Raw genomic sequence first — 19,412 nt, 5'->3', positions numbered from 1 at the left:
ATTATTGTTATTATTATTATTATTATTATGTGGTATTCTGCCTAGTGGCAGGTCCATGTCTTCGTACGGAGAATTTCTGTTTCCACTGTTCCCTGTCATCATCTTCTGTTGTATCCCCTTCCATCTTTCATGTCGTCCATATGTTAATTCTTCTTCTTCTTCCTCGTCCTGTGTTTCCTCTGAGTTTCCCTTCGATGACATCATGTATGAGTCCCTCGCACATGTCCAATCCAGCTGGCCTTTCTCTGAAGAATTGTACGCAGAATACTTCCCTTCTCTCTTACTCTTCGCAGTAAATCGTCATTTTTTATGCTATCTGTCCACTTGATCTTTTCCATTCTCCTTCAGCACCACATTTCAAAGCTCTCTAAGTATTTTTTCTCCTTCGATCTCATGGTCCATGTCTCTGCTCCATACAGTGCAGTGCTCCAAATGTAGCACTTTATCACTTTTTTCCTCAATGCAAAACTCAACTTGCTGGTCAGCAGAGTCCTCTTCTTGTTGAAAGCAGCATTGGCCATGGTGATTCTTGCTCTAATTTTGTTGGTGCAGTGGGCATCCTTTGTGATAAAAATTTCCAGGTATTCACATTTTCCAGTTCCCGATTGTCAACAGTTATCTTCAAGTGTTTCTCACGTTTTGATATGCGAATCACTTTTGATTTTTCGACGTTGATTTCCATGCCGTATTTTCTTCCCGTTTCCACCAAATTTTTCATCATCTCTTGGCGAGCACTACCAGGTCGCCTGCACACTTGATGGTGTTGATGAGACGTCCTCCTACTTTGAAGTTTCCGCATCCTTTAAGCGCTTCTCTCACCAGCATTTCTCCACACAAGTTGAAGAGACTTGGCGACAGACAACATCCTTGTCTTACTCCCCTTCCTATTCGTTTCTCCATAGTTCAGTCCTGCCTTTACCCTTTGTCCTCGATGGTGAGTGTTCATCGGAGGTGAGGGTATCATCTGGAGTGATCCAGGGAAGTGTGGTAAGTCCGCTGTCGTTTTCTATCTACATAAATGATCTTTTGGATAGGGTGGATGGCAATGTGCGGCTGTTTGCTGATGATGCTGTGGTGTACGGGAAGGTGTCGTCGTTGAGTGACTGTAGGAGGATACAAGATGACTTGGACATGATTTGTGATTGGTGTTAAGAATGGCAGCTAATTCTTAAACATAGATAAATGTAAATTAATGCAGATGAATAGGAAAAAGAATCCCGTAATGTTTGAATAATCCATTATTAGTGTAGCGCTTGACACAGTCACGTCGATTAAATATTTGGGCGTGACATTGCAGAGCGATATGAAGCGGGACAAGCATGTAATGGCAGTTGTGGGGAAGGCGGATAGTCGTCTTCGGTTCATTGGTACAATTTTGGGAAGATGTGGTTCATCCGTAAAGGAGACCGCTTATAAAACACTAATACCACCTATTCTTGAGTACTGGTCGAGCGTTTGGGATCCCTATCAGGTCGGATTGGGGGAGGACATAGAAGCAATTCAGAGACGGGCTGCCATATTTGTTACTGGTAGGTTTGATCATCACGCGAGTGTTAAGGAAATGCTTCAGGAACTCGGGTGGGAGTCTCTAGAGGAAAGGAGGCGTTCTTTTCGTGAATCGCTACTGAGGAAATTTAGAGAACCAGCATTTGAGGCTGACTGCAGTACAATTTTACTGCCGCCAACTTACATTTCGCGGAAAGACCACACAGATAAGATAAGAGAGATTAGGGCTCGTACAGAGGCATCTATGCAGCCATTTTTCCCTCTTTCTGTTTGGGAGAGGAACAGGGAAAGAAGATGCTAGTTGTGGTACGAGGTACCCTCCGCCACGCACCGTATGGTGGATTGCGAAGTATGTATGTAGATGTAGATGTAGATGTAGGTACAAGTTCCTTATAAGTCTCCGATCTCTCCAGTTGATTCCTATTTACTTAAGGATGTTCATCAATATATTCCAATATAAAAGCCATTTTATGCACTTTCATAGCTTCAAGCCTCACTTTGAAAACCTGCATACACATTTAGTGACCTGATTACTGTCAACTCCGACCACCGGTTCAATGCGTCCCGTTCTTTAGCATAACCTATTGTTTCTACTAAACTCACGACAATCACAGAACGGCTTTACGACTGAAAATTGTTTCATTTGCGTGACTGGGAAGCCAACAGCCTTGCAGCAGTGGTAGTACAGGTTCCGTCAGATCACCGAAGTTAAGCGCTGTCGGACTGGGCTAAGACTGGGATGGGTGACCATCCGATGTGCCGATCGCTGTTTGTTGCAAGCGGGGTGAGGCAAACCGAGGAGCTACTTGATTGAGAAGTAGCGGCTCCGGTCTCGTAAACTGAGAGCGGTGTGCTGACCACACGCCCCTCCATATCCGTATACAGTGATGCACGTGGACTGATCATGACACGGCGGAAGGAAGGTCGGTACCGTTGGGCCTTCAAGGCCAGTTCGGGAGGAGTTTTTGATTAGGAGAGTCTTAACCCAGACCTTTTTATCAGATGTGCCTAGATTTTACAAGAGTAATATTATTATTGCTTGTCAAACGTTTTTTTCATCGGACTAAACCGAATCAGTTGTGATTATTGTTTCAGTTAATTCTCACTTAATTCATTATTTCGGTCAGTTATCGTATGTCAGATACAGGCCCCAATTTCCAAACTTCCAATTTTGAATGACGCCGGCCGGAGTGGCCGAGCGGTTCTAGGCGCTACAGTCTGGAACCACGCGACCGCTACCGTCGCAGGTTCGAATCCTGCCACGGGCATGGATGTGTGTGTTGTCCTTAGGTTAGTTAGGTTTAAGTAGTTCTAATTTCTAGGGGACTGATGACCTCAGAAGTTAAGTCCCATAGTGCTCAGAGCCATTTGAACCATTTTGAATGACGTGACTGTAAGCCCACGTATGCAATGTTGCAGGGCAGTTTCCGTACCAGGTGTCGCTGCAGGTCTCTGCCTTGGGTACCAGGCACCACAGCTGCGGCGGAGCCCTCATCTCCATCTCTGCCGTCCTCACCGCCGCCCACTGTGCTCAGAACTCCACATACTACGTAAGTATACGACTCTAAAATGTACAGCTCTGCGACACTATTTTTCAACGCGTTTACTGTTGTAGATGATGTTTGTCCTCTAGTGACCCTGCAGTTTGTTCGCTCGACCGTGAGAATGAGTAGCAAGTCGCCTACAGACATTTATCGACAACGTCGTCGTCCACGCAGTCCTTATTGAGAGAAGGCCATATGCCGTCTGTGTGAGAGGGAAGAAAATAACCCAAGTTAGTCTGAGTTCACCACAGTTATGAAAACGAAGCCGATATTTTATGTATGTATTAAACCGGGGACCTAGAAACGACGGAGAGGCTTCGTCTCGCTGTAGGCCTCAGTGGATTACAACCCCACAACAGGCCAAGCAGTCCACCCACCCCACCACCGACCTACACCCAAACCAGGGTTATTGTGCGGTTCTGCCCCCAGTGGACCCCCTCCCCCCTAACCCCTCCCCAGGAACGTCTCATACCAGCCCAGTGTAACCCGAAATGTTTGCATGGTAGAGTAATTACATTGTACGCATACATGGAAATGGTGTTTGTGCAGCAATTGCTTGACACGGTGTAACTGAGGCGGAATAAAGGGAGCCAGCGCGCATTCGCCGAAGTAGACGGAAAACAGCCTTAAAAACCATCCACAGGCTGGCCATCACACCGGACTTCGACCCTAATCCGCTGGGCGGATTCGCGCCAGCGCGTTAAGCCGTCGGCACACGGACCGTGCATCCGAACGTTGAGCGTTGAGCGTGCCGAGTTTCTGACGCCATAGCGTGAAATAGCACGTTCGCGAGTCTTTCCGAACGTGCAGAGCAATATCTGGCCTGTCAGATATTCTGAGCGTGCGTCTGAGCGTTGATCAATGAGGTGGCACAACGCCACCTACGTCACACGTACGCCGTCTCCCTTCAGTACAGAGTTGTGTGGCGCCTTATTGGCTTTCATTTCAAGCCTATATGTATATATACCGTTTCTGTGCACCAGCAAATTGAGAATCACTCGAAAACCCGTTGTTAACTCTGTCATTCGTTGCAATAAAATAATGAGAAATATCATATTCGTGGCAAAAGAATTATTGTAACTTGCGTATTACGAGAGTAGGCTATTTGAAGCCAGCGACACAGTGAAGATCCACCCAAAACGCATTGTTCTTGGTACAATTTGTTATAATTAAATTTCAATTAGTAACATATCTACCATTAAGGTTTCCTGTAGGAGCTAACATACTATGATTAGAGCGTGGCTGTCCAGTACCGGTGTAGTGTAATGACTAGCGTCAATGCACAATGTAGGAATATTTGATGGGGCGGTGGTTCGCATCTTGCCACTTCCAATTTTTTTTCCTAACATTCACGCTTTTATTGGGTTCTGATACTTTATTATTAGTTTAATATAAGTATATACTATAATATTTGATGTTATGTAAATATAAGTTCATCTTTTTTTGAGGGACGACTTTGTTCGATTGGCTTAATCTACAGGACAGCTTGCGCTACTTGTATAAAGATATTTTGCCCCTTTTTCTTTTACGCTTCGTAATGCACATGTTGCAAAGATTCTGCTACTGGGTAGGAACACTGATCAAGTAAGACTGACCTTAGGGTTTTACTAAAATGTGGGAATGATGAAATAATGTTTATCTTACGCGGAGAAGTATTCCTACTTTGTACTGCACTGTTCGTAATAGAACTTTTATAAGCCTGTGTCCTTATTGATTGGACATGGTACTTTCCTATTCGTGGACGATAGAGGAAAAGTGCGTTTTAATAGAGCTAATGTGGGAATTTTACGCGCGCCCGTTGAGTAAACAGTGTGACTTACGAACTAGGATCATCACTCAACTGCCGCTGGAGTGCGTTGCGATCGCGTATACCTGCGTTGGGGCCCACGTACCGTGTGCACAAGTCGCATCGTTCCTGAGCGTTCAGCAGGTCCCAAGTTCGAGACTGTGTCGGACACATAGTTTTTATATGTCAGGTAGTTGCAGGTAAAGTTTCGCATTAAAACGACCATATCGCCTTAATTCGTGGAAAAATTTTCTTAGCCAGAAACGTATGATTCTTAAAGACTCGCCAAATCGCTTTAAATACCTCCTGCCGCGTTTATCGTTAATGCGGAAAAGTCGTTGTCGTTCCTCTATAAATGTCTCACATCTAATATGATTTCAACAGACTTGCTCATGATGAAGGAAGACAAAACTTGAACTTTGCGTAAACATAAAAATTGACAGTAGAAGCGTGTGGAGTCGTACAAAGAACAGTGTAACGCGTTAGGTTGATCGTAGCTTCAGAAGCTATAGGTGTGAGTGCTGTCTTCGATTCACCACGAGATTGATACAAACGGGAAAGTATATTTACTCAAAACGACAATTTTAATAATGAATAGGTTTGTAGGACTGTGTTAGAATGCTGCACTGAAGCAAAGCAACGTTCGTGCCCAACTGATATCCAGAATTCAGAATGAGAAGTCTGAAACGCCCGTTACTCGCTTTCTAAAAAACTTTAGTTTTAAGTTCAATAAATGTAACAAGAGACAAATTTCGTGTGGAGAGAAGGGATATTGCCTCCCAGAGACGTACACTTTTGCGCATAGTGCATTTGTAGCATAGGTAGGACAAAAGGCCTGTTCAAAACTTGCCTTTCGCAAAGCCATAAGATTTTGGTAAGTGCAGGAACATTTGATTTTTTACACTTTCCGCGCCCATACTGTTCGCAAAATGTGTAGTGGACTGCCGGCCTCTGTGGCCGAGCGGTTCTAGGCGCTTCAGTCCGGAACCGCGCTGCTGCTACGGTCGCAGGTTCGAATCCTGCCTCGGGTATGGATGTGTATGATGTCCTTAGGATACTTAGGTTTAAGTAGTTGTAAGTCTAGAGGACTGATGACATCAGATGTTAAGTCCCATAGTGCTTAGGCTTTTTTTTTCTTTTTTGGACTGCCTATGGGTCATTCGCCTTCTATAGCTGAGGCGCTAGCCACTCACAGACCGGCGACGTTTACTGGCTGATTACAGTATACGAGGACTTGAGACTGTAACCAACCTTCTACCGGGGACGATAGACATTTCTGTAATAACGATCTCTTAATCTGTAGCATATAGCATATTTCAGTCTTAAGTAAGTTACCTACGTCTTGCAATTAACCAGATCTAAGACGCTCTCTTTGATAATAAACCGATATTATTTCTTCAGGGCAGTTGTTGCTATTCCATAGAAGTTTAGTGCAAAAATGATACTTGTGTCATTTGACTGAACTTTGTTTTCTATTATGTGACCAGGCTGTAAATGATGGGCATGCAGTCACACAATGTTCCATGAAATGACTCGTTCACATCATCACGGTATATAGTGGGAAGTGGGCCATGAAACAAAATTAATTCTTGTCCAATAGCCACGCGACAAGTTGTTGTGTTCTGTCGTTCTCTGTCTACAAGTCTTTCTCCATTCCCCAACATTGAGGCGATGTTGACCGCCAAGCTAAAGGCGCCCAGTTTCGTCTATACCGTGTGGGGCGGACACACAAACTGCCCCCGTCCCCCTCTACCAACCCGCAGTCGATTATACGAAAAAATGACAGGGCAATGACGAGTTCAGACTCTGCCTCTCGGTCTGGTGCGCCACACCATTGACCACGACCAAACCTGTGTACTACAAACTATTACGTGTCAGAAAATCCGAAATTAATCTGTCATACCCTTCAGTTATAATCAGTTTACTCTCACAAAATCTAAATGGAACAATGTGTGAGAAATAAAGCACTCATAACTGACAATTAATTTTATTCCTGTATGTAAAACTGTTTCAGCCAAAATGTTCCAGGAAGTGTCATTGAAAAAAAAAATACAACATAGTACATAATCATAAAATTGGCCAGTACTTTGTTGTAATTTAGGTGAAAATCGGAAATAATACAGGGTGATTCTTAAGTCACTATACATTTTGTACTCAAACAAATTTTACGAACCAATATGTAATGGCACTGCAACTTACGTTACAATGGGACATAATTTCGGTACATTTCATTGTGACCACCTTGCACGTCTAGGCACACCCCCCAACCACCGTAACCACTGTAGACCGAAAAACCTGCCCAAACATATCTGGTGTAATCACAGCAGCTGCGGCTCGAATACGCTGCGTTGAGTGTTCAGTGCTGCGGATCTTCACCTGGTATACCTTAGACTTGATAAATCCCCATGCGAAAAAGTCTGTCTGTCAAGTCAGGAGAGTGTGGTGCCCAAATCCGTGGAGAGGCACGACCAGTCCATCTGCCGGGAAATGCTTGATTCAGATAATCCCGAACAACGAGGGCAAAATAGGCTGGTGCACCATCCTGTTGAAAAACAGCAGTATCCCTGGTCCCATCAGATATCAACTGGGGCTCCAAAAACTGTTCCAACATATCTAGGTATGTGGTTCCAGTAACGGTTTGTTCTGCGAAGAAGAAGGGCCCGTACACTGTTGACCTCGTTATCCCTAACCACACATTCACTTTTGCTGTCCCGTTGCCACTCCTGCTGCACACTTGGTTGTTCGTCTGCCCAGATCCTACAGTTGTGTCTTTTCACATGTCCACAGGTATGAATTGTAGTTTCATCACTGAACAAGACATTTTGCATCTAATTATCATTTTACACAGCTTGTAGCAGGGCATGACACATAGCTTGTCTGGCTGCGTAGTCCTCCGCTTCAAGCTTATGTGCAAACTGGATATTGTACGCACGTTTGTGAGCTTGTAACGAAGAACTCTCCATACAGTGGTTTGACGAATACCAAGCTCCCTACTAAGTCTCCTGGTAGATGCGCAAGTGCTACGTGTTATCGCATCCTGCACACTTTGCACGGTGTCTGGCGTTATGGCCGGCCTCCATGGACGTTCTTCATCTGCAACACTACCAGTACGCTGGAATTTATTGCCGAGCGTCTTGATAGCAGCCTGGTGCGGCCTGTTTTCCGGAATCGACGGGCAAAGTCTGTCCGCACATGTTCATACGTCATTCCACGAAGACGAGCAGAAACAACAGCGATTCGGTCTTCTTCCGTTAGCATTCTGTCGTAGCACCTGCAAGAAACAAATATTCCCTTACTATATCACTGAATGTACAGTGACTTACTATATCCCTGAAATGTATAGTGACTTTAGAATCACCAAGTATAACCGTTATGGGTAATTGAAGTGAGGTATTAATTTCAACCGCTGTTACATTTAAAAGTATTTAGTATTGCTCTGCCCTGTATAGATCAATAGACTGCAGTTGGTATCTGGCGGGACAGCCTGGCATACAGGCGCAGGATGCGTGTGACCTTTCAGAAAACCATCCACCGCCATCTCTCTCCCTCCTCCCACCACACCGCCTGCAGCGATGGAAATTTCCGAGTTCCAGTGTGGCGTCCGTAGCTAAGATGAATTTGCGCAGCAGGAATGTGGCTACATGAACAGTGACGTGGTGGATGAAGGAAAGTACGCACTGCCCTTAAAACACTTCCATGAGTGCCACCATGCGAGACTTGTAGCGCCTCCTCTCCCGCGCACTGATACTTCTGAAATAATGTCGGTCAAATTATGCCTGCAACTGCTGAAATATATATTTCCACATTTTTGTTATGACACACGTCTCGTTTTATTCACTTAAAACACAGCCTATGCTCTGTTTTTTAGCTTTTAATGTGGATGTGATGTCTGCATCGACGTTACAGGTGAATGTTGCCCTTTCTCGGTCGAGATGTGAATAAAAAGCTAAAGTCTGAGACCTTAAGCGGTGAACAATCACACAAAATGCTTACATTCAAGCCTACTAGCAAAGTACAATATTTTTCGGACGGCCAGTGGCACAGTCACGGACAATGGTGCCACGGAAAGGGTGCGATGGCTGTTTCCTCCCCTTTCCCCGCCACACCCGTCGCAGTCTACCTTCTCATTTACCCTCTATCTCTCTTTCTCTCTCTCTGATTAACTAAATAAAACATAGCGCGTACTCCGTGCAGTAGCCGCGTACATGCAAGTGCTCAGTAACAGTGGCCCGCCACAGAAAAAACACGGGTATGCTGTCACGAAATTTGATACTACAGTAAAGAAACAAAATTTCTCAAATAGCAGATTATCGTAGTATAGGAAATTGGACAAGTCTGTGCAGCTTAAGTGACTGACAATCACCACTGAATGTTCACCATTTCTCTTTTTCCTGCTTGATTGGCCCATAGGTACTACATTTTTCCCGGAAAGTAGCTACTTGCACAATACAACGTGTACTTACTGCTAAGTACGTGGTCTGTTCAGAAAAACAACTTTCCCTATATCGTCTAACGATAGGGACAATGATTCGTTCATGGAAAAAAAAAATCTCGGCAAGAAGAAAGAGTAAATAATAACAAGCGATAGCTCATTTTGAAAGCAGAACTACCGTGCTACAGAAACTGTCACACTTTCTGTCAATAGCTAATAAATAACTTAGAACCATTTCCCAAATATGAGAAAGTCGTAACAAACTTTGTAGTATATTTTAAGTCGCAGTGAATTAGAAATAGTCAGATACGGGCAAACACTGCTAATACATTTTCTGTTGAAGACCAATTGGTACTCAGATATATAGTCAGTTTTTGTATACTTCATTTGCTACTTATGTCGCGTATCAATTTTTGTGCTAATACGTTTCTGGTGAAACAATGGTCCCAATTTCGAAAAACTAACGTCACCGTATGACAACAGCCTTGCCGCTGTGGATCTACATCTACATCTACATTTATACTCCGCATGCCACCCAACGGTGTGTGGCGGAGGGCACTTTACGTGCCACGGTCATTGCCTCCCTTTTCTGTTCCAGTCGCGTATGGTTCGCGGGAAGAACGACTGTCTGAAAGCCTCCGTGCGCGCTCTAATCTCTCTAATTTTACATTCGTGATCTCCTCGGGAGGTATAAGTAGGGGGAAGCAATATATTCAATACCTCATCCAGAAACGCACCCTCTCGAAACCTGGCGAGCAAGCTACACAGCGATGCAGAGCGCCTCTCTTGCAGAGTCTGCCACTTGAGTTTGCTAAACATCTCCGTAACGCTATCACTGTTACCAAATAACCCTGTGACGAAACGCGCCGCTCTTCTTTGGATCTTCTCTATCTCCTCCGTCAACCCGATCTGGTACGGATCCCACACTGTTGAGCAATACTCAAGTATAGGTCGAACGAGTGTTTTGTAAGCCACCTCCTTTGTTGATGGACTACATTTTCTAAGCACTCTCCCAATGAATCTGAACCCGGTACCCGCCTAACCAACAATTAATTTTATATGATCATTCCACTTCAAATCGTTCCGCACGCATACTCCCAGATATTTTACAGAAGTAACTGCTACCATTGTTTGTTCCGCTATCATATAATCATACAACAAAGGATCCTTCTTTCTATGTATTTGCAATACATTACATTTGTCTATGTTACGGGTCAGTTGCCACTCTCTGCACCAAGTGCCTATCCGCTGCACATCTTCCTGCATTTCGCTACAATTTTCTAATGCTGCAACTTCTCTGTATACTACAGCATCATCCGCGAAAAGCCGCATGGAACTTCCGACACTATCTACTAGGTCATTTATATATATTGTGAAAAGCAATGGTCCCATAACACTCCCCTGTGGCACGTCAGAGGTTACTTTAACGTCTGTAGACGTCTCTCCATTGATAACAACATGCTGTGTTCTGTTTGCTAAAAACTCTTCAATCCAGCCACACAGCTGGTCTGATATTCCGTAGGCTCTTACTTTGTATATCAGGCGACAGTGCGGAACTGTATCCAACGCCTTCCGTAAGTCAAGGAAAATAGCATCTACCTGGGAGCCTGTATCTAATATTTTCTGGGTCTCATGAACAAATAAAGCGAGTTGGGTCTCACACGATCGCTGTTTCCGGAATTCATGTTGATTCCTACAGAGTAGATTCTGGGTTTCCAAAAACGACATGATACTCGAGCAAAAAACATGTTCTAAAATTCTACAACAGATTGACGTCAGAGATATAGGTCTATAGTTTTGCGCATCTGCTCGACGACCCTTCTTGAAGACTGGGACTACCTGTGCTCTTTTCCAATCATTTGGAACCTTCTGCTCCTCTAGAGACTTTCGGTACACGGCTGTCAGAAGGGGGGCAAGTTCTTTCGCGTACTCTGTGTAGAAACCAATTGGTATCCAGTCAGGTCCAGTGGACTTTCCTCTGTTGAGTGATTCCAGTTGCTTTTCTATTCCTTGGACACTTATTTCGATGTCAGCCATTTTTTCGTTTGTGCGAGGATTTAGAGACGGAACTGCAGTGCGGTCTTCCTCTGTGAAACAGCTTTGGAAAAAGGTGTTTAGTATTTCATCTGTTCCCGTCAGATCACCGAAGTTAAGCGCTGTCGGGCGTGGCCGACACTTGGATGGGTGACCATCCGGCCACCATGCGCCGTTGCCATTTTTCGGGGTGCACTCAGCCTCGTGATGACAATTGAGGAATTTCTCGACCGAATAGTAGCGGCTCTGGTCAAACAAAACCGCCATAATGACCGGGAGAGCGGTGTGCTGACCACACGCCCCTCCTATCCGCATCCTCAGCTGAGGATGACACGGCGGCCAGATGGTACCGATGGTCCCTTGGAGTGAGAGTGAGTGTTATCGTAGAACAGGAAACTGGACAAGTTTGTGCATCTTAGGTGACTGACAATCACCACTTAATGTTCACCATTTCTCTTTTTCCTGCTCGATTGGCCCATAGGCATAACAGTTGTAAACGTCTGCATCACTTCGATCCCAGGCATCTTTATGTCAAAAAACGACTGCAATAAGTTCATATGCAGAATCGTCACCCATTGCTCATTATCCTGGTGTTATCCCCAGTGATCCTCAGACACGCTACTCTAGGGGTACAGCGGACGAGAAACTGTGCAAGCAGCAGCAGCGCCAGCCAGCCCGATTGAGTCCAAGGTAGCCGCCCAGTGAACTTAGGCCTGGCCGGTGACGTCAGAGTTTCCAGGGAGGCACACCGTGATCACCGCTCGGCTCGGTGAACCAAGGCGAGCAGCGATGTTGCAGGTTCACTGCGCCCTCGAACACCAAGTCGTCGATTGTATGAGGAAGATTAGCACAAGAGTAGTGGGGAACGTAAGTCGTATAAAAGTTAATCGCAAATTTCTGCCGTCAACTGGACTCACGTTCGCCTAGTAAGATTTCGAAAGCCTAAAAACAGAATTAACGTTTTGCGCTGTTGAAGATGATTAAATGACAGTCTTTCTTCGATCTGTATAGTTAAAAGGAAACAAGAAATACTGCCTCTTTCCAAGTTCAGACGATGCAGTTTATCATGCCAGAGTACTTGTGGAAATCAGAACACTGGTCGAAACGGTCATTGTTATGGGAGTGTACAGGATTAGCTCGTTCGGACATAAAAAATATGAGACATACTGTAGAGATCGGAGTGCTGACCAGATGTTCCTCCATATCCTCCGCATCCGCTGACGTGTGTAGACTGAGGATGGCCAGTGGTCGCTCAGTACCTCTGGGCCTCCCGAGGGGTGTTCGGAAGGAGTTTAGTTTTAGAGAACACAGTGAGTTGTATTCACCTTCATCACTTTTCTGGGCTATCTGTTATTTCTTCGCTAAGTACATGTAGTTACGTAGGTATTGAAAGATAAGCATTAAAACAAGAAAAGCTGGAGAATAACAACCAACCAATTGAAAATACTGGTGGTTTGAAAGAAGATTTGGGAAACATCTGTGCATCCCTATTTGAAGGATCACGGAAGTCATTAAAAACAGTATGTTTAGTGTCTTTCAGTAAATTTAATAAACGAATGTGGTTGCAATAGTGTATTCACAAAACCTACTTGCACTTAAGTGAAATCAGGTAAGTATGTGTGTGTGGGGGGGGGGGGGGAGGGGAGGCGGGACGAATGCTGTCGCACCGTGTAGCAAAGGTGTAAAGACATTTTAGTACCGCACGCCGCAAATCCCGCACAGTGACTGCATAACGGGCCGCAAAAGGGGAGAGAAAAAGTTACTTTATAAACAAGTATACTTCGCAAAACAAAGGGTCCGGACTTCCTTTTCGGGAAGGAGGGAGAGGTGAGCACAATATACGAGAACGAACGTGAGGTATCGGCCGCCATCAGACCAAAAGCTGGCACCCCTGCTATATAACGTTATAACGTCGAGAGCTACCGACACCTGCGATTGCCTACCTTGCATAGCCTGTACAACTAGTAAGGAATCTAGCTCATGTATGAAACAGCCTTAATCGTCTGATTACTTTATAAATGAGTTAATGTGTTAAATATTTGACATCAAGCATGTATTCGAGAAAAAGTTTAGAGAAGGATTGAAAATATGCTGGAAGTTAGCTAGAAGTCACTAGGTGTTTAAAATCCTGAAATACGCGCGAATTCATCACGCTAAAGTTTCTGTTCCCTTTGTGACGTATAGGAGAGAGTAAACGTGTACAGTTATAGCGTAATTCTTGTATAGTTCCGTGTAATATGATGTTATTCTGGAAACTCGGTTTTCACTTATTTACTGTAGACATTTGCCTCTTTTTGATTTTGTGCACCTTCTGCTTGAGGAATTCGTTGGGCTGCTGGGTCTCAGAATCCGGTGTCGTGACGTCAGAGCAAGTGCAGAGACAACTAATCGCCAACCGCAGCTCCAAGTAATACGCATGACAGTAGGTTCTTTGAACCATAATGAACAATCCTGTAGAAGAGAGGACACCAAGCTTGGATGTATATTTTTAAGCAGTCTCTTGTTTGAAGTGTTTAGATAGATGTAAGGGAGAGAGAGAGAGAGAGAGAGAGAGAGAGAGAGAGAGAGAGAGAAGGAGCGAAGTTTTCGGTACCTCCGCATTTGTGATCAGACGTCAAAAAAGTTTTGCATCACCTCGGTTCCGAGAGTTCCGGAACGTGTCCAGAAAATTGGAATAGAGATCAATATAAACATCATTTCCACCCTTTTCATTCCTCATGAAAACCACACATTGCGTGTTGTACCACCAGGCAGCGATACCTTCTGTGGTGGTGGCCCAGTTTGCTATACACACCGGTACCTCTAATACGCAGTAGCACATCCTCTTGTATTGATGCTTGCCTGTTTTCGTCGTGGCATGCTATCCACAAGTTCATCAAGGCACTGTTGGTCCAGATTGTCCCACACCCCAACGGCGATTCGGCGTAGGTCCCTCAGAGTGTTTGGTGGGTCACGTCGTCCATAAAAGCCCTTTTCAATTTGTCCCAGGTATGTTCGATAGGGCTCATGTCTGCACAACATGCTGGCCACTCCAGTCGAGCGATTTCTTTATCCTGAAGGAAGTCATTCACAAGATGTGTACGATGGGAGCGTGAATTGTCGTCCATGAAGTCGAATGCCTCGCCAATATGCTGTCAATATGGTTGCATTATTGGTCGGAGGGTGGCATTCACGTATTGTACAGCCGCTGCGGCACCTTCCATGACCACCAGCGGTGTAAGTCGGCCCCACATAATGCCACCCCAAAACAGCAGGGAACCTCCACCTTGCTGCACTCGCTGCACAGTGTGTCTAAGACGTTCAGCCTGACCGGGTTGCCTCCAAACACGTCTCCGACGGTTGTCTGGTTGAAAGCATATGCGACACTCGTCGGTGAAGAGAAAGTGATGCCAATCCTGAGCGCTGTATGCTGTCGTGGTTGCAAAGATGGACCTCGCCATGGACGTCGGGAGTGAAGTTGCAGCCTACCGCGCACAGGTTGAGTCGTAACACGACGCGCTATGGCTGAACGAAAAGCATTATCCTATATGGTGGCATTGCTGTCAGGGTTCCTCCAAGCCATAATCCGGAGGTAGCGGCGGTCATCCGCTGACACCGCTGCTAAGACAGCAGTTCTCGTACCTCAGCCCACTAGTTGCTACATTCCCTGCGATGATCTCTGTGTCAACATCCCCATCTTGCTCTGGACAGCCTCGACGGGCCTGACATGGCGAAGACAATGGCTCCAAAATGCCCCAACAACTTGCCACCTAATGCCTTGTATTGCTGAGGTAGTTCCTGGTTTTGATGAGCCCCGCAAGTTCTGGTCAGTTGTGGACCGACTAAGAACTGGGCATGGAAGATGTGCTGACTCAGTCTTCAAACGGGGACTGCTGTCTTCGCCAGCATGTGACTGCAGCACGCCTTAACAGACCATCCAAGACAACAGAGATGAATGCAGTGCCAGAGCGTTCAGTGGGGACTTGAAGAATTCCTCTTGCATTGAGTATATACAAGGGCTAGATGTTTGTGAACATATGTAATGTTACGTAATGTAGAAGGACGTGGTCCAGTACTGAATTGTACTTAATTTACATACGCTAAATAAATAAGTAAAATAAGCGGGTGGTGTCACTTTGGCATCATCACTAGACCTCCCTTCATGGGAACAAGCTCCGAGTTATTAAGCATCTCCCAACAGCTTGGACGACTTCTCTGGGCGCTCTCGCCATGAGGCGATCATTTCAGCTAGGTCACGTACTGGGCACTGTCCTTTTAGCCATTGCCATTTGTTAAGTGGTGCTTCCCCTCCACTTCGTGCACATTGCACTCAACTTTTGACGGTCGGTCATTTCCTGGCGAAATTCTGTTTCTGTTTTTAACCACTTTCGTACTCGTTTGTGTTTGCCGCCTGAGTTATAGGCTGTTTCAGTGAACTACGCGCGGGCCGTCGTCGGCGTTTTACTTTTTATCCGTCGTGGCATCTTTAGTCAGGGACCTCCGTTGCCTCTATGGCGTATTTTATGGACACTTTACCAAGTCCCTCTTTTTAGGTGTCTTCTCGTCCGTCGATTCGGAGTGACGCGTTGTCGTTTGTAACTCCTCTCTTTGTCTTCGTGTTTTACAGTTTTGACACGGACGCGCATCACCCTAGATGTTTTTGCGTCCTAAAACAAAACAAACTCCGTCGCGAGCAAGAAGTTCTGGAGCGAAAGTTTGCTGGCAGGTCAGCAGGAAGCAACTCCAGGACATGGGTGATTTTGTATGGATAGCAATGCAGAATAAGTTCACTGAGGCTTTTTGCAGATGATGCTGTGGTGTATCGAGAGGTTGTAACAATGAAAAATTGTACTTAAATGCAGGAGGATCTGCAGCGAACTGACGCATGGTGCAGGGAATGGCAATTCAGTCTCAATGTAGACAAGTGTAATGTGCTGCGAATACATAGAAAGATAGATCCTTTATCATTTAGCTACAATATAGGAGGTCAGAACTAGAAGCAGTTAATTCCATAAATTATCTGGGAGTACGCATTAGGAGTGATTTAAAATGGAATGATCATATAAAGTTGATCGTCGGTAAAGCAGATGCCAGACTGAGATTCATTGGAAGAACCCTAAGGAAATGCAATCCGAAAACAAAAGAAGTAGGTTACAGTACGCTTGTTCGCCCACTGCTTGAATACTGCTCAGCAGTGTGGGATCCGTACCAGATAGGGTTGATAGAAGAGAGAGAGAAGATCAAACGGAGAGCAGGGCGCTTCGTTACAGGATCATTTCGTAATCGCGAAGGCGTTACGGAGATGATGGATAAACTCCAGTGGAAGACTCTGCAGGAGAGACGCTCAGTGGCTCGGTACGGGCTTTTGTTAAAGTTTCGAGAACATACCTTCACCGGAGAGTCAAGCGGTATATTGCTCCCTCCTACGTATATCTCGCGAAGAGACGATGAGGATAAAATCAGAGATTAGAGCCCACACAACAGCATACCGACAATCCTTCTTTTCACGAACAATACGAGACTGGAATAGAAGGGAGAACCGATAGAGGTACTCAGGGTACCCTCCGCCACACACCGTCAGGTGGCCTGTGGAGTATGAATGTAGATGTAGATGTAGATGTAGTAGCCGTTGGGCGGTCTGAGCGAGGCGTGTCACCGACAGTTACTGTCTCTCTGTATCTACTCCATGTCCGAACAACATCGCTTTGGTTCACTCCGTGACGCCAGGACACTTTTCTTTTTGAGAGCCCTTCCTGGCAGTAACAATGCGGAAGAGATCGAACTGCGTTATTGACCGTCTAGGCATGGTTGAACTACAGACAACACGAGCCGTGTACCTCCTTCCTGGTGGAATGCCTGGAACTGATCGGCTGTCGGACCCCTCCGTGTAATAGGCGCTGCTCATCCACGGTTGTTTACGTCTTTGGACGGGTTTAGTGACACCTCTGAACAGTCAAAGGGACTGTGTCTGTGATACAATATCCACAGTCAACGTCTATCTTCAGGAGTTCTGGGAGCCGGAGTGTTGCAAAACTTTTTCTGATATGTGTATTTACTGCGCTTCACTTGAGCCAGTACAGAGCTTCCTCCGCAGACTTCGAATAGCAATTTACTGAATGGCCTGACTGACGTCTCCGTTTAGTGGAACGAAAGCTGTTCGTGGTCGATTTGAAGATGGTCTGTCTGTCGCATCGGTTTCACCATTGGTAGTATCGGAAGCGAGGTGCTCGCGGAGTTAATCAAATATTTGCTTACTTCACATGAGCTCCGATGACAGACTGACTTTTTTTGAAATATCGGTTTACGCTACATTAAGCATGAGAAGAAAGTAGCAACAAATTTGAATCTGTAAGCCGTATAGAATGGAGGCTTTTCTTGTTCACTCTTTTTTGTATTTCTTTCTTTTACTTGATTTCGTATTCACAACGGGCAGGAAAGACGTTTTCTAAGCTCACATGTCTCTCGTTTTTCTTCGATGGCAGATCCCAGCGAGCTTAGAATACAAGCTACATCCCAGCGAATACGTGGGAGGGAGTTCCAGTACCGAATAGGTATTGTTTTTCAATATGCGGGAAACCTTGGAAACGCTTCAATCGGATCCAGTGAAATTTGGATTTCCTTTTATGTCTTTGTTACAGTAAAGATGTTGATGAGTCGCTAGTTTGGTGGTTTACCAGAAGTGTAGGCGACTGTTAGGCGCATGCATCGCAGATGTTAATATTATCGGTCTTACTGTTAGCTGCAATATGACGTGACACGGTTGTCTGTTATGTAACAAGCCTGCTTAAAGACGATGACCGAAGGAAATGTGGTATCCATAATAGATCGGAGCACGGGAAGCAAACTTACTTCTTTTCAAGTGCTCTTTTCTTTGGTTCATCGGTCTTCTCACTGCCGTGTGGCAGTCTGGTGGTCTCAAGTAGCAGTTAAACCAAAACTCCTTGATTATTCGTTCTGCATATTCAAATCTCTGTCTTCTCCGACAACATTTGTCCTCTATGGCTCTCCCTGTTATCATAGAAGTTATTTTCTGATATCCTATAACATTGTCCTTTATGTCTATTAGTGTATTTCACACACGATGTTTTCTTTTCCTTGCCGATTCTTTCAAGACCCCCTTTCTGACATACCACTTTTTTCAACATTTCAGATCCATAGATTCTTCTCTTTCCCGGTTTCTCACAGTCCATGAATCTCTTCCATGTATGTTTGTTCTCCAGAGATCTAAAAAGTCTTATCTCAGATCAATGTCTACTATTAGTAAGTATCTGATGGAGAGGAATACTGTTTTTGCTGCGTGCTGCTATCCTTCTTATGCACTCATCGCTCCGTTCGTCATGTGTTTTTTTTTTTTTTTTTTATCACACGGTAACGGAATTCTTACACTGCATATACTGGCATCAAATATTGATATACTGTAACGAAGAAGTTTCTGGTTGTGCAAGTATGCAGCACAACATTTGATTTTTGTGAATCTTGGCCACAGGAAACATGGAGAAGAAGGACGGGAAAGCATTTGAGATGTTACTGTAGAAGAAATTCTAAATGAGTAGGTACAGAAGGAAATGCAGATGATCCACAAACAACAGGAGAGGAAGAAAGTCAACGGAAAACGCGGATCAGAAGTAGGAGCTGGCTGTTCGGGCTTCGGATGGGGATGGATAAAACCGATCGCTTGAAATCGATACCGGTGTTTCAGTTTAGAATAATTGGTATTTTTCGGTATTGGATATAACACGTATTCTGTTTTTGCTAATAATGGGTAAAAAACCGGTGCCGCACGTCAGTTTCCCATAGCAGTGTTCCTACAGTTTTTGGTTATTAAAACAAAACTTTATAAACAACGTCTAATGTTTAGTCGAAAATTTCCACTATTTTGAAATATTCGGTTATCATAAAATGTGAGAAACGCAATCAATGTTATTTCACGAACAAGGCCGACAGTTAGAAGCGACCAACAAACATGTGACACAAGAATCGATGTTGCGATGCTGAGACAATAGTGTACCTATTGCGGTGTATGTGCACAGGAGTGTGTAACAGCCTACACCGGGTTGAAAGAAAATAATTGTATCTGATTGCAAGAAGGGTTTTTCATTTGAAACAATTACAGAAAAAGAACGCCACAAAT

The 19,412-nt window shown here is 44.8% G+C and overlaps 1 protein-coding gene across 1 annotated transcript in view; it reads left to right on the top strand.

The window, feature by feature from the left end:
• Positions 1-19,412, top strand: part of LOC124776077 (chymotrypsin-like elastase family member 1) — a 44,633-nt gene that overhangs the window by 16,404 nt on the left and 8,817 nt on the right. Inside the window, exon 4 of the mRNA XM_047250919.1 lies at positions 2,926-3,056. Within this exon, the coding sequence (XP_047106875.1) occupies positions 2,926-3,056 (131 nt within the window). The remainder of the gene's footprint in view (positions 1-2,925; positions 3,057-19,412) is intronic.

Source organism: Schistocerca piceifrons, chromosome 2 (genome assembly GCF_021461385.2).
Source record: "Schistocerca piceifrons isolate TAMUIC-IGC-003096 chromosome 2, iqSchPice1.1, whole genome shotgun sequence".
Taxonomy (NCBI): domain Eukaryota; kingdom Metazoa; phylum Arthropoda; class Insecta; order Orthoptera; family Acrididae; genus Schistocerca; species Schistocerca piceifrons.
This window is presented reverse-complemented; position numbering and strand designations above follow the sequence as displayed.